The sequence below is a fragment of the Oncorhynchus masou genome, chromosome 10 (genome assembly GCF_036934945.1).
Source record: "Oncorhynchus masou masou isolate Uvic2021 chromosome 10, UVic_Omas_1.1, whole genome shotgun sequence".
In the NCBI taxonomy this organism is placed as follows: domain Eukaryota; kingdom Metazoa; phylum Chordata; class Actinopteri; order Salmoniformes; family Salmonidae; genus Oncorhynchus; species Oncorhynchus masou.
Genome location: NC_088221.1, coordinates 26370910 through 26392892, shown reverse-complemented (window position 1 = coordinate 26392892; position 21983 = coordinate 26370910). Strand labels below are relative to the sequence as shown.

General features: G+C 42.7%; 1 protein-coding gene across 1 annotated transcript in view; it reads left to right on the top strand.

The window, feature by feature from the left end:
* Positions 1-910: 910 nt before the first annotated feature.
* The window catches only part of LOC135547424 (follistatin-related protein 1-like), a 63082-nt gene continuing 42009 nt past the window's right edge, over positions 911-21983 (top strand). Inside the window, exons 1-2 of the mRNA XM_064976435.1 lie at positions 911-1111; positions 1233-1289. Coding sequence (XP_064832507.1) covers positions 1109-1111; positions 1233-1289 — 60 coding nt within the window. The 5' untranslated portion in view covers positions 911-1108. The remainder of the gene's footprint in view (positions 1112-1232; positions 1290-21983) is intronic.

Genomic DNA, 21983 nt, shown 5'->3' with positions numbered 1-21983 from the left:
AAAACAGTTTGTTACTGTATTCTGTGGGGTTGGTATGGAATTACAGTGAAGTACTGGCAGCACAGTATCTAGTAAATTACTGTAGGAAAATGTTTTTAGATTCCAAAAATACAGTATGTTATTGCATTACAGTAAATTACTGGCTGCACAGTAGTCAGTAAGTTACTTTAGTTTTACAGGACAAGGTTTTTAGATTCCAAACTTACGGTATGGTACTATTTTCTTTGGGGTGCAGCATTCTCACTAACGGATGCCACATATAGTGCCTCTTACACTGCATGCCTCAAAATGTGTTAATGAGCTACAGATTTGTTCTTCGCCCACAACATTTCCCACAATGCAACCTAATTCATAGTATGCTGCCATAAATATACAGCAAAACAGGTAATACAATGTTTTATTGTAAATTTACATTGTAAAATTACAGAAATTGCAATTTTACAGCATTGTAGAGGAATTGTAGTGGAATACCATTTAGCTCTGATAATGCACTCCTCTTCACAGTACTGCACTGTAATATAGAATTATAATAGCAAAGGTAAGTGTTTTGCTGTAAATGTACAGCAATTTGTTTCAGTGTGGGTACAGTAAGCCATGAAACCATAACCTGCTTTGGTGCGCTCTGCCAGCTGTTGTTTGTCAAGTGTGCTAAGCTGTATCATGCAAACCCTGCTAAAAAATAACATTACTCCAATTTGTATAATGATTATATAGATTTACGTCTATTAATTGAGTAGCACAGGGGAAATAAAAATCATGAAAAATACATCTTAATCTGCTTGTGATCTGGTTAGAAGAAGTCCCGACCATATTTCAACCAATAAAATACGTCTTCATCACGTTGTATGTCCACTGGGTACTACCATTTAGGAAGTAGGACGTTTCTGAGTTTTGTAGTTCCGAATAGCACGTGAACGCTCCATAACGTTCCTGCGCTCCGGAGATTTTCATTGGTCACGCCATATCGGGGGCAAGACTCGAGACCAGGAATTCCTCAGCGCTCCTCAAATTTCCTGAAATCACAGACCTCTCGCTCGCCTCGGTTACCGATACATTCCGCGCCCACCTCCTCCTCGCAACAGACGTCTGAACAGAGCCGCTTTTCAAAATGGTAATTTTCTAATATTGCTCTTTATTTATTTGACTATTTTACTTGACATTAACCAATAACATGCGTTTTTCAACTTTCGTATATTTTCATATTTTTCTCTTCCTTGCCTCTGTCTTCCCAGATGTTGCAAAGTGTCCCCTTCCTCCTATTGCTGGCCATAGCGCTCTGTCAAACCGAGGTAAGTTGGACTTCAGATTGTTTTGTTAAATGGTAAACAATGCAAAGCCAAACAACATATATGATTGACATAGGTTACTTCTATATTAAACGTGAAAGGCTCTGGTCCCTTTACTGGCTTTATGGTTTTTTGGTGCTTTTAGGCAGGACCTGATTATTGCAGGGGCTTACAGGGGCTGAAGCCCCAGGGCCGAAGCCCCAGGGCCGAAACCAGTAAGGGGGCCCTTGAAGCAGAGAAAACATTTTTCACAGTTAAATTCCTTTTTTAATATTATGCTCATCAAAAAATATCTAAGCCCCTATAAAATATCTAAGCCCCTGGGCCTATGGTTTTTTAATGCTGCCCTGCTTTTCGTGGCACAGCTGGAGCGCTTAGAATGTAGACTAGTCTAGTTATATTTGTGACAAAACATTGGGCCTAATAATTAAAAGTCTGGATTTGTTCTAGATTTGTATTTTTCATGATGGACGGAAGGTTTTCTTTTCAAGGGAGAAACGATTAACATGGCATTATCCAATGGACATTGCGCACTAGACTTCATTATGGAGACAATTCAAAAATTGCATTTTAATTGGAAGATCTTCTTCCAAATCTGTTTGTAGATTATGATGGCCACACAGCATATTATTTCACCATCATGGTTTGTAGGACTATCCTAAAACAGCACAGATGTGAATGTGTCCTCTATATCTCTGATGGAAATAGGGCAAGGATTGGTATTTTTGACAGTGTTTTGGACCACACAGATGGAACAGAAAAACACTCTCTCACACACACACACACACACACACACACACACACACACACACACACACACACACACACACACACACACACACACACACACACACACACACACACACACACACACACACACACACACACACACACACACACACACTCAAACACACACACACGCACCCACACACACAAACACACACTATCCTGTGAATTTCCTCTTTCAGTGTTTGTTAAGTTGATGAAGTGATATTGTTGCAAGCAAACGAGGATACTCTTTATTATCTTTGACTCCATGGGTATCAAACAGAGTTAACTCTTTACACTCGTGGGAATTGGCCTAAATGGATAGGGCTACATTTAAATGTATTTTGCAGAAGAGATATGGAAATGCATAACAATGGTAGCAATTACACTGAACAAAAATATAAACGCAGCATATAACTATTTCAAATATTTTACTGAGTTACAGTTCATATAAGGGAATCAGTCAATTGAAATACATTCATTAGACCCTAATCTATTGATTTCACATGACTGGGAATACAGATATGCGTCAGTTTGTCACAGATACCTTAAAAAACGGTAGGGGGTGTTGATCAGCTGGATGTGGAGGTCCTGGGCTGGCGTGGTTACATGTGGTCTGCGATTGTGAGGCCGGTTGGACGTACTTCCAAATTCTTTAAAACAACATTGGAGGTGGCTTATGGTAGAGAAATTAACATTAAATTATCTGGCAACAGCTGGACAGTCCTGGAGTCTGCATGCCAAATGCACGCTCCTCAAAACATCTGTGGCATTGTGTTGTGTGACAATACTGCACATTTTAGAGTGGCCCAGCACTCAAGGTGCACCTGTGTAATGATCATGCTGTTTAATCAGCTTCTTGATGTGCCACACCTGTCAGGTGGATGGATTATCTTTTCAAAAGAGAAATGCTTACTAACAGGGATATTCTATATTCCATAGAATATGAGAGAAATATGCTTTTTGTGCATATGAAACATTTCTGGGATCTTTTATTTCAGCTCGTGAAACATGGGACCAACAATTTACACGTCGTGTTTATATTTTTATTCAGTGTACAGCACTTTGAGATATCAGCTGATGTACGAAGGGCTATGTAAATAAATTTGATTTGATTTGATTTAAAGGGGAACAGTTTGGAGAAAAGTTATGTGCATTTACATTGACTATGCATTCAGTAACATGATTTGAATATTCACAAGGCAATTTGGAGAAGCAGATCGTAATTTTGGTGCGCATAGAATGGAGTCATGAGTGCATTCAGATGTGTGGTCCGTGGCAAATTTTCTTCATAATACAGGACAACCAAGGGTATGACGCCATGTCGTCTTGTAACTGGACATCCAGCATAGTGATCATCAATGTTGACACGGTATATTACATGAGTTTGATGATATAGAAATGTGCGGTGCACTTTTGGACTCACAGGTGTTTGACTTGCTTGTATGACATCAAAGCGGTATTGATTATAATCCTCAATGTCTCATCTTTCAAAATATATATAGTCCTCGTAATTTACAGCAAATTCCCTAACTCAGAAAACAAAAAAGTTGCACAATTATCAGGAGGGATGGTGCAACTTCTTGTCGTGTGAGGGGCTCAAGTTCAGAATGTCTATCAGTCAAAACTCATACAGACCTGTGAAGCGGACACCCTTAGCATGTTACTATACAGCCACCTCATTCCAATTTAGGCACTTATCAGTGTCCAAATCTGCAACTTTCAACCGTACATGGGTATGAGTGTAGAGGGTTAATAGACAGCTGAGCTAACTATACAGGGATCAGGAAGACTTTTTGCTGTGCTGGGGTTGTGTTTGGGTGGTCAGTGTGTGTGTGTGTGTGTGTGTGTGTGTGTGTGTGTGTGTGTGTGTGTGTGTGTGTGTGTGTGTGTGTGTGTGTGTGTGTGTGTGTGTGTGTGTGTGTGTGTGTGTGTGTGTGTGTGTGTGTGTGTGTGTGTGTGTGTGTGTGTGTGTGTGTGTGTGTCACTCACCCGGGTGGGTCTCACACACTGTGGTGCTAAGTATTGCCTGAGTAAACACTGAACCTAAAGTGGTTGAAGGTGAGGTCTCTTGAAACCACACAGTTAGAACTGTCACACACACATACACACAGGTTGTCTATTTTCAATGACTTCTCAATAAATTCAAAATATATTTATTTATGTAAAAAATAACAAAAAAATCTTCCTGAGTTGACACCAGTTAGAATTGTCACCAACCCTGACACACACTTGTGGGCTTTGGGGTTAGATTGTGGAAAACACTTTGGAATTTCCTAATATGTTCAGGAATTACTGTGGAATTCCAAGGATTTTCAGGAATTAGGCTACTTTGGAATTACTTTGCTTCTCAGGATTACCCTCATTTCTGGATTAAGATTATAGGTCAAGGTTTGGGAGAGGTTAGCTTTTGGGTTGAGGTTTAGCATGGTTGTAGTTCTGTCTCTAGACTTGCGGGAGATTGCAGGGTGAACTAAGTCAGCCTCTACTCATTGGCATTACATGTCCAGACAGTCACCACTATCAGTACCAGCGCTACTACCTCCAGGCCCTCTGCTGACCTCCGAGTGCTGCCCCTGTCATTGCCTGCTGAAAAAAGGCCCTTTGTGTGGGTCTTTATTGGATCTGTGACCTCTCTCATTGGTGACATCTGGTACTGAGAAGACTGAGTACAGGCCAGAGTTTGTGGAATGTGGCTGTGGAATATGTGGGAGAGGCATTATAAAGACATATATAATTTAAGGGTAATTACCCTGCTAATATACAGCCTATTGACAGACCCAGTAGGAATGTTAAAGTGGCCTGCTAGTACACCGTCTTAAGGCGTTATTGGGGATTGTTTAGTTATACAATGTGTTGGTATACAGTTTAATATACAGTTTAACCAATTTATGCTTGATCCGAAAATGTGATCGGAGGCTCTGTATAGAGGGTGTGACACAATTTAAGCGCCTCCGGGGGCATGCAGAGGCCAAATTGAGCTCTGTACCGCATTGCCTTGCGCCTCCCAAATGTTTTAACAATGCAGAGGGCTCCGCATAGCTCCGCATTGACATGATTGGTTGTTGGTAGGTGGGGGCGGTTTGTATAAGCACATTCATTTCCTTGACAACTTCCTTCACAACAGCACTCCTCAACAGCTATACGCTGCTCCGTGAAGCGCAATTAGTATGAATGCAGATGTCAGATTGACCATGCAGTGCCTTTAAGGCAGACTAAAATGTTGCACTGCATGGCTGTCCTCAGTGATTATTTCAAGTCTCAATCCCTGTTGTTTAGTTAGTTTAGCTGCGGATACTGTACCTCAGGTGTATGTGTTTTGTGTGTGCGAGTGTGAGTGTGTGTGTGTTGCTGTTTGATGGCTCTTTATATTGCTGACATATGAATGCTAAGATATTAAAATGTGAAAGCTGGCTCCAGATTTATTATGAAGGAGAGAATGCCTGGGTACTTCCTGAGGCAAGAAATGGCTGTGTTTGCATATAGTACGGCTGGGCTCAAGGCTATTCTCTCTGGCTGTGTGAAGACTGAGGAGAGAGATGCATCTGGTGAATATGATGTGGACGTTTCCCACACACACACACACTGTGAGAGTGAGATGCGAAGGCTGTGTGTGGGGGCACACACACGCTCACACTTTTCTGTTCTCCAGGCATCCTGTGTTATTGCATTACCCACGGTGGCCGGTGTAATAACACAGTAGATCATTCAGTTATTAGAAACACGGCTGGATCTGGCTTTGAAAATACAGGAAAGAAACTGAACAATGGCCCTCAACGCCACGCACAGTATACAACCTCTCTACTCACACACAGTGGATATACTACCTCCCTATACCCACACAGTGGATATACTACCTCCCTATACACATACATTGGATATACCACCTCCCTATACACACACCGTGGATAGACAACCTCTCTACTCACACACAATGGATAGACAACCTCTCTACTCACACACAGTGGATATACTACCTCTCTACTCACACACAGTGGATATACTACCTCTCTACTCACACACAGTGGATATACAACCTCTGTACTCACACACAGTGGATATACAACCTCTCTGCTCACACACAGTGGATATACAACCTCTCTACTCACACACAGTGGATATACAACCTCTCTCACACACATTGTGGATATACTCACACACAGTGGATATACAACCTCTCTACTCACACACAGTGGATATACAACCTCTCTGCTCACACACAGTGGATATACAACCTCTGTACTCACACACAGTGGATAGACAACCTCTCTACTCACACACAGTGGATAGACAACCTCTCTACTCACATACAGTGGATATACTCCCTCCCTATATACACTCAGTGGATAGACAACCTCTGTACTCACACACAGTGGATAGACAACCTCTGTACTCACACACAGTGGATATACAACCTCTCTACTCACACACAGTGGATATACAACCTCTCTACTCACACACAGTGGATATACAACCTCTCTACTCACACACAGTGGATATACAACCTCTCTACTCACACACAGTGGATAGACAACCTCTCTACTCACACACAGTGGATATACTCCCTCCCTATATACACTCAGTGGATAGACAACCTCCTTACTCACACACAATGGATAGACAACCTCTGTACTCACACACAGTGGATAGACAACCTCTGTACTCACACACAATGGATAGACAACCTCTGTACTCACACACAATGGATAGACAACCTCTGTACTCACACACAGTGGATAGACAACCTCTGTACTCACACACAGTGGATAGACAACCTCTCTACTCACACATTGTGGATAGACAACCTCTGTACTCACACACAGTGGATATACAACCTCTCTACTCACACACAGTGGATATACAACCTCTCTACTCACACACAATGGATAGACAACCTCTGTACTCACACACAGTGGATAGACAACCTCTGTACTCACACACAGTCGATATACAGTGCATTCGGAAAGTATTCAAACCCCTTGACTTTTTCCACATTACAGGCTTTATCTAAAATGTATGAAATAAAAATGTTCCTCATCAATCTACACACAATAACCCTTAATGACAAAGCAAAAACAAGTGTTTAGAAATGTTTGCAAATGTATTTCTAAAAATAACAAACAGATATAACTTATTTACATACGTATTCAGACCCTTTGCTATAAGACTCGAAATTGAGCTCAAGTGCATCCTGTTTCCATTGATCATCCTTGAGATGTTTCTACAACTTGATCGGAGTCCACCTGTGGTAAATTCAATTGATTGGACATGATTTGGAAAGGCACACACCTGTCTATATAAGGTCTCACAGTTGACAGTGCTGTCAGAGCAAAAACCAAGTCATGAGGTCAAAGGAATTGTCTGTAGAGCTCAGAGACCGGATTGTGTTGAGGCACAGATCTGGGGAAGGATACTATAATAAATTCTGCAGCATTGAATGTCCCCAAAAACATAGTGGCCTCCATCATTCTTAAATGGAAAGAAGTTTAGAACCACCAAGACTCGTCCTAGAGCTGGCCGACCGGCCAAACTGAGCAATCGGGGGAGAATGGCATTGGTCAGGGAGGTGACCAAGAACCTGATGTACACTGACAGAGCTCCAGATTTCCTCTGTGGAGAAGGACACCCATCTTTGCAGCACTCCACCAATCAGGCCTTTATGGCAGAGTGGCCAGACGGAAGCCACTCCTCAGTAAAAGGCACATGACAGCCCGCTTGGAGTTTGCCAAAAGGCACCGAAGGACTCTCAGAGCATGAGAAAAAAGATTCTCTGGTCTGATGAAACCAAGATTGAAATCTTTGGCCTTAATGCCAAGTGTCACGTCTGGAATAAACCTGGCACCATCCCTAAGGTGAAGCATAGTGGTGGCAACATCATGCTGTGGGGATGTTTTTCAGTGCCAGGGACTGGAAGACCAATCAGGATCGAGGGAAAGATGAACGGAGCAAAGTGTAGAGCGATCCTTGATGAAAACCTGCTCCAGAGTGCTCAGGACCTCAGACTGGGGCGAAGTTTCACCTTCCAACAGGACAACGACCCTAAGCACACAGACAAGACAACGCAGGAGTGGCTTTGGGACAAGTTTCTGGATGTCCTTGAGTGGCCCAGCCAGAGCCCGGACTTGAACCTGTAGAGACCTGAAAACAGTTGTACAACAATGCTTCCCATCCAACCTGACAGAGCTTGAAAGGATCTGCAGAGAAGAATGGAAGAAACTCCCCAAATACTGGTGTGCCAAGCTTGTAGCGTTATACCCCAAAATACTTGAGGCTGCCAAAGGTGCTCCAACAACTGAGGAAAGGGTCTGAATACTTATGTAAATGTGATATTTCTTTTTTTTTTTCTTTTTTTACATTTGCAAACATTTCAAAACAGCTTTTGCTTTGTCATTATGGGGTATTGTGTGTAGATTGATGACGGGAAAAACACTTTTATCTATTTTTAGAATAAGGCTGTAACACAACAAAGTGGAAAAATAAATGGTTCTGTATAATGCCAAATAAGGGCTATTTGACTGGTAACCACAGTGAATCCCTTTTTGGTGCAATATATATAACATGTTTTTGAAGGTTATATAAAGAACCACGCTCATAAGGTTCTAAATGGAACATGTATGGTGCTATAAAGAACCATTAAAAAAGGTCCTAAAAAATGAAACGTCCTCTCACTGTCAACTGCGTTTATTTTCAGCAAACTTAGCATGTGTAAATATTTGTATGAACATAACAAGATTCAACAACTGAGACATAAACTGAACAAGTTCCACAGACATGTGACTAACATAAATTGAATAATGTGTCCCTGAACAAATGGGGGGTCAAAATCAAAAGTAACAGTCAGTATCTGGTGTGGCCACCAGCTGCATTAAGTACTGCAGTGCATCTCCTCCTCATGGACTGCACCAGATTTTCCATTTCTTTCTGTGAGATGTTACCCCACTCTTCCACCAAGGCACCTGCAAGTTCCCAGACATTTCTGAATGGCCCTAGCTCTCACCCTCCAATTCAGCAGGTCCCAGACGTGCTCAATGGGATTGAGATCCGGGCTCTTCGCTGGCCATGGCAGAACACTGACATTCACGTCTTGCAGGAAATCACACACAGAACGAGCACTATGGCTGGTGGCATTGTCATGCTGGAGGGTCATGTCAGGATGAGCCTGCAGGAAGGGTACTACACGCACAGCGTTGAGATTGCCTGCAATGACAACAAGCTCAGACCGATGATACTGTGACACACCTCCCCAGACCATGATGGGCCCTCCAGCTCCAAATTGATCCCGCTCCAGAGTACAGGCCTCAGTGTAACGCTCATTCCTTCGATGATAAACGCGAATCCGACCATCACCCCTGGTGAGACAAAGCCGCGACTCGTCAGAGCACTTTTTGCCAATCCTGTCTGGTCCAGCGACGCTGGGTTTGTGCCCATAGGCAATGTTTTTGCCAGTGATGACTGGTAAGGACCTGCCTTACAACAGGCCTACAAGCCCTCAGTCCAGCCTCTCTCAGCCTATTTTGGACAGTCTGAGCACTGATGGAGGGATTGTGCATTTCTGGTGTAGTTCGGGCAGTTATTGTTGCCATCCTGTACCTGTCCCGCAGGTGTGATGTTCGGATGTACCGATCCTGTGCATGTGTTGTTAGATGATCAGGGACCCTGGGCATCTTTATTTTGGTGTTTTTCAGAGTCAGTAGAAAGGCCTCTTTAGTGTCCTAAGTTTTCATAACTGTGACCTTAATTGCCTACCATTTGTAAGCTGTTAGTGTCTTAATGACCGTTCCACAGGTGCAAGTTCATTAATTGTTTATGGTTCATTGAACAAGCATGGGAAACAGTGTTTAAATCCTTTACAATGAAGAGCTGGGAAGCTATTTTGATTTTTACGAATTATCTTTGACAGAAGGGGTCCTGAAAAAGGGACGTTTCTTTATTTGCTGAGTTTAAATAGCACCAATAAGGGTTCCGCTATGGTTACAACCCCTTTTGGGTTCTTTAGCAAGAAAAGTTCTTTATAGAACCATTCTCAATATCAAAGGTTCTTTATAGAACCATTCTCAATATCAAAGGTTCTTTATAGATCCTTTTGAAGATCCCACATTTTTGGGGGGCTGGTTATCCATATTATGTTGTTAAAATTCCATAGGTATTGTTATGGCAATGTACAAGTTCAATCAGGTGTGCTAAATCTTGAACTGCTGGTGATCCCCGAGGAGAGAATTGAGAATCATTGATATTGTCAACCATTCTCAATTAACACAAGGCCATACATGAGTATTACCCAAGACACCATCACTATACATTGTCATATATAGCATGCAATCACATAACATAACAGATTAGATCAACTGGACTGACACTCGCAATCACGGTTGCACAAAAAGCTTTGAGCAATGAGCAGCCGTCCCTATATTTTAATTATCACTAAAAGAGCAAAGAACCCTTCTGTGAACTGCAAAGAACCATTGAAGGGCTCAAATTCCCAAAGAACCCTTGAGGAATAGCCTTTTCTTAGTGTGTACTCTCAAAGTTGAAGGACATGATGTAGGACATTGGATCAAAATGTTAGAATACTGATGGTTTGCAATTAGTTTTTCACTTGATCTACTGTATAAACAAATACATATTTTTGTGTTTATTGGTCATAGAATCACTTAACTAATGTTAGCGACTAGCAATGTGCAAAACTACATTTAGCAGGCTACTTTATAGTCGAAGTAGAGGAACTGCCTCCCAAGCTGTAATATCCTTACTAGAGCTGACAGTGACAGAGTCGCTGCCTCCATGTCACCATGCTGCGTAGCTGTTGATGACTGTTCTCTCATTGGAAGGTGCTGCCTGGGCTATAAATACCATTCCAAGGAGGAGTGAACAGAGCTGGAACATGGGGTACAGTACAGCCTGTCCTCTGTCATTTTTACTCAGGAATGCTCTAATTGTTCTAGTTCTACATTCACACACACACACACACACACACACACACACACACACACACACACACACACACACACACACACACACACACACACACACACACACACACACACACACACACACACACACACACACACGCAGGAAGGCATGCATGCAAAGACACACACATGGAGAGAGAGAGAGAGAGAGCTGCACTTCCTAACCTCCTGCCAAATCAAATGTATTGGTCACATACACATGTTTAGCAGATGTTATAGCGGGTGTAGCGAAATGCTCGTGCTTCAAGCTCTGACAGTGCAGTAATATCTAACAAGTAATATCTAACAGTTTCACAACATATACCCAAAATACACGTACATCTAAGTAAGGAATGGATTAAGAATATACAGTGGGGCAAAAAAGTATTTAGTCAGCCACCAATTGTGCAAGTTCTCCCACTTAAAAAGATGAGAGAGGCCTGTAATTTTCATCATAGGTACACTTCAACTATGACAGACAAAATGAGAAAAAAAATCCAGAAAATCACATTGTAGGATTTTTAATGAATTTATTTGCAAATTATGGTGGAAAATAAGTATTTGGTCACCGACAAACAAGCAAGATTTCTGGCTCTCACAGACCTGTAACTTCTTCTTTAAGAGGCTCCTCTGTCCTCCCCTCGTTACCTGTATTAATGGCACCTGTTTGAACTTGTTATCAGTATAAAAGACACCTGTCCACAACCTCAAACAGTCACACTCCAAACTCCACTATGGCCAAGACCAAAGAGCTGTCAAAGGACACCAGAAACAAAATTGTAGACCTGCACCAGGCTGGGAAGACTGAATTTGCAATAGGTAAGCAGCTTGGTTTGAAGAAATCAACTGTGGGAGCAATTATTAGGAAATGAAAGACATACAAGACCACTGATAATCTCCCTCGATCTGGGGCTCCTCGCAAGATCTCACCCCGTGGGGTCAAAATGATCACATGAACGGTGAGCAAAAATCCCAGAACCACACGGGGGTACCTAGTGAATGACCTGCAGAGAGCTGGGACCAAAGTAACAAAGCCTACCATCAGTAACACACTACGTCGCCAGGGACTCAAATCCTGCCGTGCTAGACGTGTCCCCCTGCTTAAGCCAGTACATGTCCAGGCCCGTCTGAAGTTTGCTAGAGAGCATTTGGATGATCCAGAAGAAGATTGGGAGAATGTCATATGGTCAGATGAAACCAAAATATAACTTTTTGGTAAAAACTCAACTCGTTGTGTTTGGAGGCCAAAGAATGCTGAGTTGCATCCAAAGAACACCATACCTACTGTGAAGCATGGGGGTGGAAACATCATGCTTTGGGGCTGTTCTTCTGCAAAGGGACCAGGACGACTAATCCGTGTAAAGGAAAGAATGAATGGGGCCATGTATCGTGAGATGTTGAGTGAAAACCTCCTTCCATCAGCAAGGGCATTGAAGATGAAACGTGGCCGGGTCTTTCAGCATGACAATGATCCCAAACACACCGCCCGGGCAATGAAGGAGTGGCTTCGTAAGAAGCATTTCAAGGTCCTGGAGTGGCCTGGCCAGTCTCCAGATCTCAACCCAATAGAAAATCTTTGGAGGGAGTTGAAAGTCCGTGTTGCCCAGCAACAGCCCCAAAACATCACTGCTCTAGAGGAGATCTGCATGGAGGAATGGGCCAAAATACCAGCAACAGTGTGTGAAAACCTCGTGAAGACTTACAGAAAACGTTTGACCTCTGTCATCGCCAACAAAGGGTATATAACAAAGTATTGAGATAAACTGTTGTTATTGACCAAATACTTATTTTCCACCATAAGTTGCAAATAAATTAATTAAAAATCCTACAATGTGATTTTCTGGATTTTTTTCTCTCATTTTGTCTGTCATAGTTGAAGTGTACCTATGATGAGAATTACAGGCCTCTCTCATCTTTTTAAGAGGAAGAACTTGCACAATTGGTGGCTGACTCAATACTTTTTTGCCCCACTGTATACATATGTCAGAGCGGCATTGGGCTAAGATACAGTGCCATAGTATAGAGTACAGTATATTCAGTTGAAGTCGAAAGTTTACATACACCTTAGCCAAATTCATTTAAACTCAGTTTTTCACAATTCCTGAAATTTAATCCTAAAATGCCCTGTCTTAGGTCAGTTAGGATCACCACTTTATTTTAACCATGTGAAATGTCAGAATAATAGTAGAGAATGATTTATTTCAGCTTTTGTTTCTTTCATCACATTCCCAGTGGTTCAGAAGTTTACATACACTCAATTAGTATTTGGTATCATTTGGAAGTATGCTTGGTCATTGTCCATTTGGAAGACCCATTTGCGACCAAAGCTTTAACTTCCTGACTGATGTCTTGAGATGTTTCTTCAATATATCCACATAATTTTCCTCCCTCATTATACCATCTATTTTGTGAAGTGCACCAGTCCCTCCTGCAGCAAAGCACCCCCACAACATGATGCTGCCACCCCCGTGCTTCACGGTTGGCATGGTGTTCTTCAGCTTGCAAGCCTCCCCCTTTTTCCTCCAAACAAAACAATGGTCATTTTGGCCAAACAGTTCTAATTTTGTTTCATCAGACCAGAGGACATTTCTCCAAAAAGTACGATCTTTGTCCCCATGTGCAGTTGCAAACCGTAGTCTGGCTTTTATATGGTGGTTTTGGAGCAGGGGCTTCTTTCTTGCTTAGTGGTCGATGTAGGACTCGTTTTACTGTGGATATGGATACTTTTGTACCTGTTTCCTCCAGCATCTTCACACGGTCCTTTGCTGTTGTTCTGGGATTGATTTTCACTTCTCCTACCAAAGTACATTCATCTCTAGGAGACAGAATGCATCTTCTTCCTGAGCGGTATGACAGCTGCGTGGTCTCATGGTGTTTATACTTGCATACTACTGTTTGTACAGATGATCGTGGTACCTTCAGGCATTTCGAAATTGCTCCCAAGGATGAACCAGACTTGTGGAGGTCTTCAATTTTTGTTGATAGAATTTCAGGAGCCTTTTCCTCCAATTTGCTTTGTTTAAATCCCCAGGTACAGTAAATGCAGCCTCAGGATATGTGTTTTCCAATTTGCAAAAAGTAAAGTGAAGATCTTTGAGGGCCATTGTGGTATTGGCTTGAGGGGGGATATAGACCACTGTGGCCATTATTAACAAATTTAGGCTGTTACAGTATGTTATCCAGAGCATAGTTACCTGCAACTGTGCTGTCAGATTGTCCGTTCGTAAATTCAGAGCGTTTCACGTTCAGAGCCCACGCTGGACGCTCTGGCCAATAAGTAGGGATGTTTCTGAAAGCTCTGACCTCACAACCACAGTCAATGAACCAAGCTAACTGGCTAACATTGGCTAGCTACATCCAGACACATAATGAGTGAACACCCCACTCTGACCATTTTAGTCACCCTAGCAGAGCTGGTTAAAAACAGTTAGGGTTAGGGATAATACTGCCCCCTTTGGATGAATTGTGTGCCCATAGTAAACTGAAAAGAAATCTGTCCTAAATTTCTAATATATGCATATAATTATTATTATTGGATAGAAAACACTCTAAAGCTTCTAAAACCGTTTGAATTATGTCTGTAAGTATAGCAGAACTCACAGGGCAGGCAATCTCCCAAATTAGTTTTGGAATCCTGAAAGTTGGGGCAACTTTGACGTCATCGCCCCCTCCCTTCCCAACAAGTTATGGATCTGGAGACACATTCTATGTCTTCCACTAGATGTCCCCATTCAGTAGAGCGTTTAATTGTGCAAATCCCGTGAACTTTGACCCTTTGAGACGAAAAACAGTGGGTGTCGCGAGAAAATACATGTGCGTTAGGGCGCGAATTGGACACAGACCTTCCTCTGTTCCAGCTTGCCTGAGATGAATTCGTATTGTCCGGTTGTAATGCCAATCGTTTTGTACGTTTATAACATCCTAAAGCTTGATTCTGCACTTAGTTTGACCAGTTTAGTCTACATATAATATGTAATTTTGAAGTTTTGATGCGCAACTGTTCTTGACAAGAAGTCATTTTTGGTGCATTTGAGCTGAAAGTGGTAGCATATGCTACTACATGGACACCCGAACTGAAACAAAACAATGTATTGGGTAAGTATGACTCCTTCCACTACATTCTGATCGAAGAATGTAGTGGATGTTTACTGACACAGGAAATATTCGATTATGATGTTTCTAGAGACAATCTCTCTCTCATCATCACTCAATACCTAGGTTTACCTCCACTGTATTCACATCTTACCATACCTTTGTCTGTACGTTCCTCTTGTGATATAGAGGTGAATCCAGGGCCTGCAGTGCCTAGTTCCATTCCTATTCCCCAGGCGCTCTCTTTTGATGACTTCTGTAACCGTAATAGCCTTGGTTTCATGCATGTTAACATTAGAAGCCTCCTCCCTACGTTTGTTTTATTCACTGCTTTAGCACACTCTGCCAACCCAGATGTTCTAGCCGCGTCTGAATCCTGGCTCTGAAATGTTCATCCCTAACTACAACATTTTCAGACAAGATAGAACGGCCAAAGGGGGTGGTGTTGCAATCTACTGCAAAGATAGCCTGCAGAGTTCTGTCCTACTATCCAGGTCTGTACCCAAACAATTTGAACTTCTGCTTTTAAAAATCCACCTCTCTAAAAACAAGTCTCTCACCGATGCCGCCTGCTATAGACCACCCTCTGCCGCCAGCTGTGCTCTGGACACCATATGTGAACTGATTGCCCCCCATCTATCTTCAGAGCTCATGCTGTTAGGTGACCTAAACTGGAACATGCTTAAAACCTCTTAGAACTACCCATCCCGGATCCGGGAGAATTATCATCAACTACATTAATTAGCATAGCGCAACGGTAAAAAAATATTACTCGAAAATATTCATATTCATATTCAATACATTTAGAACCAGGAACAGATATAGCCCTTGGTTCTCTCTTTCGTGTCGTCTGAGATTCCCAAACATTGGAAAGCAGCTGCGGTCATCCCCCTCTTCAAGGGGGGGACACTCTTGACCCAAACTGCTACAGACCTATATCTATCCTACCCTGCCTTTCTAAGTTCCTCGAAAGCCAAATCAACAAACAGATTACTGACCATTTTGAATCCAACCATACCTTCTCCGCTATGCAATCTGGTTTCAGAGCTGGTCATGGGTGCACCTCAGCCACGCTCAAGGTCCTAAACGATATCTTATCCGCCATCGATAAGAAACAGTACTGTGCAGCCGTATTCATTGACCTGGCCAAGGCTTTCGACTCTGTCAATCACCACATCTTCATCGGCAGACTCGACAGCCTTGGTTTCTCAAATGATTGCCTCGCCTGGTTCACCAACTACTTCTCTGATAGAGTTCAGTGTGTCAAATCGGAGGGTCTGTTGTCTGGGCCTCTGGCAGTCTCTATGGGTGTGCCACAGGGTTCAATTCTTGGACCGACTCTCTTCTCGGTATACATTAATGATGTTGCTCTTGCTCCTGTTGAGTCTCTGATCCACCTCAACGCAGACAACACTATTTTGTATACTTCTGGCCCTTCTTTGGACACTGTGTTATCAACCCTCCAGGCGAGCTTCAATGCCATACAACTCTCCTTCTGTGGCCTCCAATTGCTTTTGAATACAAGTAAAACTAAATGCATGCTCTTCAACTGATCACTGCCTGCACCTGCCCGCCTGTCCAACATCACTACTCTGGACGGCTCTGACTTAGAATATGTGGACAACTACAAATACCTAGGTGTCTGGTTAGACTGTAAACACTCCTTCCAGACTCACATTAAGCATCTCCAATCCAAAATGAAATCTAGAAAACGGTTTGCAATTTCACAACAAAGTATCCTTCACTCATGCTGCCACGCATACCCTCGTAAAACTGACCATCCTACCGATCCTTGAGATAGAGTTCAGTATGTCAAATCGGAGGGTCTGTTGTCCGGACCTCTGGCAGTCTCTATGGGGGTGCCACAGGGTTCAATTCTTGTCCGACTTTTTTCTCTGTATATATCAATGATGTCGCTCTTGCTGCTGGTGATTCTCTGATCCGCTTCTACGCAGACAACACCATTATGCATACATCTGGCCCTTCTTTGGACAACAAACCTCCAAACGAGCTTCAATGCCGTACAACACTCCTTCCGTGGCCTCCAACTGCTTTTAAATGCTAGTAAAACTAAATGCATGCTCTTCAATGGATTGCTGCCCGCACCCGCCCCCCCAACTAGCATCACTACGCTGGACGGTTCTGTTTTGGAATATGTGGACAACTACAAATACCTAAGTGTCTGGTTAGACTGTAAACTCTCCTTCCAGATTCACATTAACTTCTTGAAACTCCCCATCCCGGATCCGGGTTTGTGACTAAAGCCTCAGGCTCATTAGCATAACGCAACGTTAACGATTTCTGAAAATCGCAAATAAAATGAAAATAATGCGTCTGCTCACAAGCTTAGCCTTTTCTTAACAACACTGTCATCTCAGATTTTCAAAATATGCTTTTGAACCATAGAAATTGACTAATTTGTGTAAGAGTATGCAAAGCTAGCATAGCATTTTGAGTAGCATTTAGCACGCAACATTTTCACAAAAACCAGATAACCAAATAAATAAAATCATTTACCTTTGAAGAGCTTCTGATGTTTTCAATGAGGAGACTCAGTTACATACCAAATGCGCAGTTTTTCCTGAAAGCGTCTGTGTGTAGGAGAAATCGTTCCGTTTTCTACATTGCGTCTGGCTACCGAAACGACCCGAAAATTCAGTCACCTACAATGTAAAACTTTTTCCGGATTAACTACATAATATCGACCGAAACATGGCAAACGTTGTTTGGAATCAATCCTCAAGGTGTTTTTTCACATATCTCTTCATTGATATGCAGTTCGTGGAAGCTTGCTTTCCTCTCTGTATCGCATGGAAAAATACTGGCAGCTGAGTTTTGCGCACCAATTTCGGCGCAGGACACCGGGCGGACACCTGGTAAATGTGGTCTCTTATGGTCAATCTTCCAATGATCTGCCTACAAATACGTCGCAATGCTGCAGACACCTTGGGGAAACGACAGAAAGGGCAGGCTCATTCCTCTCGCATTCACAGCCATATAAGGAGACAATGGAAAACAGAGCCTCAACAATCCTTGTCATTTCCTGGATGCCATCTCATCTTGGTTTTGCCTGAAGCTCACGTTCTAGGGCACGCACAGAGAATATCTTGGTATTTCTGGACACGTCAGAGTGTTTTCTTTCGAATGGTATCAATTATATGCATTGTCGAGCATCTTTTTGTGACAAAATATCTTGTTTAAAACGGGAACGTTTTTCATCCAAAAATGAAATAGCGCACCCATAGATGTAAGAGGTTAAGCATCTATTTCGCAACAAAGCCTCCTTCACTCATACTGCCAAACATACCCTCGTAAAACTGACTATCCTACCGATCCTTGACTTCGACGATGTCATTTACAAAATAGCCTCCAACACTCTACTCAGCAAATTGGATGCAGTCTATCACAGTGCCATCCGTTTTGTCACCAAAGCCCCATATACTACCCACCACTGCGACCTGTATGATCTCGTTGGCTGGCCCTCGCTTCATACTCGTCGCCAAACCCACTGGCTCCAGCTCATCTACAAGACCCTGCTAGGTAAAGTCCCCCCTTATCTCAGTTCGCTGGTCCCCATAGCAGCACCCACCTGTAGCACGCGCTCCAGCAGGTATATCTCTCTGGTCAACCCCAAAACCAATTCTTCCTTTTGCCTCCTCTCCGTCCAGTTCTCTGCTGCCAATGACTGGAACGAACTACAGAAATCTCTGAAACTGGAAACACTTATCTCCCTCACTAGCTTTAAGCACCAGCTGTCTGTGCAGCTGACAGATTACTGCACCTGTACATAGCCCATCTATAATTTAGCCCAAACAACTACCTCTTTCCCTACGGCATTTATTTATTTATTTTGCTCCTTTGCACCCCATTATTTCTATCTCTACTTTGCACATTCTTCCACTGCAAATCTACCATTCCAGTGTTTTACTTGCTATATTGTATTTACTTCGCCACCATGGCCTTTTTTTGCCTTTACCTCCCTTATCTCACCTCACTTGCTCACATTATATATAGACTTATTTTTCTAATGTATTATTGACTGTATGTTTGTTTTACTCCATGTGTAACTCTGTGTTGTTGTATGTATCAAACTGCTTTGCTTTATCTTGGCCAGGTCGCAATTGTAAATGAGAACTTGTTCTCAACTTGCCTACCTGGTTAAATAAAGGTGAAATAAATAAGTAAAAATAAATATTCAACTGGTGTTGAGCGTTCATGTCTTTTGTTAAGACATGTAGCTAGCTAGCTAAACAATGGACCATGATCACAACTCTTGACGTTACTACCCTTTGATGTTACACCCTAACTGAATCTGCAGGTAGGTTCTATGGCTATAACTAGTCAAGCAAATGTGTCTGAGATACGAAGAATAAGATCATGCACAACGTTACCTAGCGACCCAGCCAGCTAACGTTAGCTAGCTAACAGTACACTTGAAATTAGGCCACGTTCTGTCAAAATTAGAAATGTGTAATATCTGAAACTAAACAAACTAGGCTCGTAATTTAACAATTGTATTTGTATTTACAGATGGAATACAAGTTTGATATTAAGTCACATGAACTTCACATGTTCGGGAAGGCATTTCTGCCAAGAAACACATTTTGATGAAAATAAATGTTTTATGTTCCAACAGCTCTCCTGTGATGTCACGACTTGCGACATATGCCTAGTTTCCTGAATCGGGTCACGTTAGCACATCATTACAACACTGTACATAGACATAATATGACATTTGAAATGTCTCTATTCCTTTGAAACTTTTGTAAGTGTAATGTTTACTGTTAATTTTTTATTGTTAATTTCTCTTTCGTTTGATATCTATTTCACTTGCTTTGGCAATGTAAACGTATGTTTCCCATGCCAATAAAGCCCGTTGAATTGAATTGAGAGAGACAGAGTGTGTGCCAGTGTTTTATGGCCATGTTCTGTGATCTCCTCACTCTTGTCTAGTCATGAAAGGAATCCTCATTAACCAGCTGTACTGCTCTCTTATCCTCATCAGAGACACAGAAACACAAGAAACACACGCACACGCGGTACAAAGACGTCATGCCTCACTGCCTCATATGGTTGCTTTATAACACCATCCTCTCTCTCTCTCTCTAGCCTCTTTTTCTGTAGCTAGCTCCATCTCGTGTGTGTGTGTGTCGTGGGATTGGACCAGGCACAAAGATAGCACTTGGCAGCATGCCCAAACATCGGGCCCAAATTGGTGGGCAATTAATACCAAGCAGAGCCCTGGGAGACACACACAGCCTAATTTCAGTGCAGCTTCAATATGAAATGGTTTATGACACAATACTTCAATGTAGAAAATGAACACGGACCTATTCGACTCGGCGGAACACTTGAATTGACACAGTGTATTGAACTTTGATGATAACCATGGTCTCCAACATGCATCTGAACATTCCAGTCCCCAAAATGGCTGTCCATTCTACATATTCCAACCTATACTGTAGAGGTCTGCAAACAGGCCCACTTCCTTTGCCAAACACACTTTTAGCCATTAGCCCTTACTGTGGCCCCATGGAGGGAGTAGTGTCTGGGGCAGGGAAACTACCAATTCTTCTGGTCTGGGCCTGGGTCTGAGCCCTCCCACCCAGACAGACTGGAGGGCTGCCAAGAACAGGCAGGGAGAGAAGTGGGGTGGAGAGAGGGGGAGAGAGAAGGGAGGATAAGGGAGAGAGAGGCAAGGTGGGGAGCTGGGAATGAGAGAAAGGATAATTTACAACAAAAAGAAGAGATTTTCACATAAAGAGGGAGACAGGAAAGAAGGAAAGGTGAGGGTATGGATAATGAAAGTTCGACACAAAATCAGCACAAGAGAGATGGACAGAGAAAGAAATAGAAGCCTCCTCCTTGGATTTAGCAATGGAGATGGAGGCAACAGGACAGAGGTGTCATTGTCCTGACTGTGCCATGTGCCCACTGGGTTAGGTTAGGCAGTGGTGGCACTCCGATTTTGTTTTTCTGCTCAATTCCGTGGTATCCAATTGGTAATTACAGTCGTACGGACTCGGGAGAGGCGCGGAAGCCAGCCGCACCAATGTGTCGGAGGAAAAGCCATACAGCTGGCAACTGTGTCAGCATGCACTGCGCCTGGTCTGCCACAGGAGTCGCTGGTGCGAGATTGGACAAGGACATCCCTGCCGGCCAAACCCTCCCTAACCCGGACGACGATGGGCCAATTGGTGGCACTCTGTTTTAGGGACTTTATTTTCTTGGTGACATTGTAACAGCCAGCAGATGTGTCTATAAGCTCAGGCCATGACAACTTCCTGACTAACAGCTTTCATTCTTTTTTTTCTTTCACTCTTTCTTCTTAGTATTTTGTTTGCTATTTCTTTTTCTCTATCCCTTTCTACAGCTCCCTCTCCCTGCTTTCATCTCTCTCGCATTCTCTCTCCCTCCCTCTTTCTCTCTCTCCCTTCCTCTTTCTCTCTCTCGCTCTCTCACCCTACCTCTCTCACCCTTTCTCTCTTTCAGCCTTGCTCTGTTTCTCTCTCTCAACCTATTTCTTTCCCTCTTTCCCCCTTCTCACCCTCTCTCTCCATTTGTCTTTGTTTTCCGTTCCTTTTTGACATGATCTTGAATCTCATGGGATATGGAATGTGCAGCTTTATAATGACATCACACAGGATTCCATTCCAGATACGTGTATAAGAAAACAACATCTCCAAGAAACAAATACAGATCAGTACACAATGTTATTTTCTCTCGCTCCATTTGGCCAGAGAACCAGACACAAACACTGGTCTTTGGCCATGTCCGAAGTCTGTCTCGCCTACTACTTCCTAAAATGACATACTATGTACTAATCGTACTGCATACTATTTAGAACGTATTGTTTAGTAAAAACAAATGCAGTAAGCAAAAAATGTCA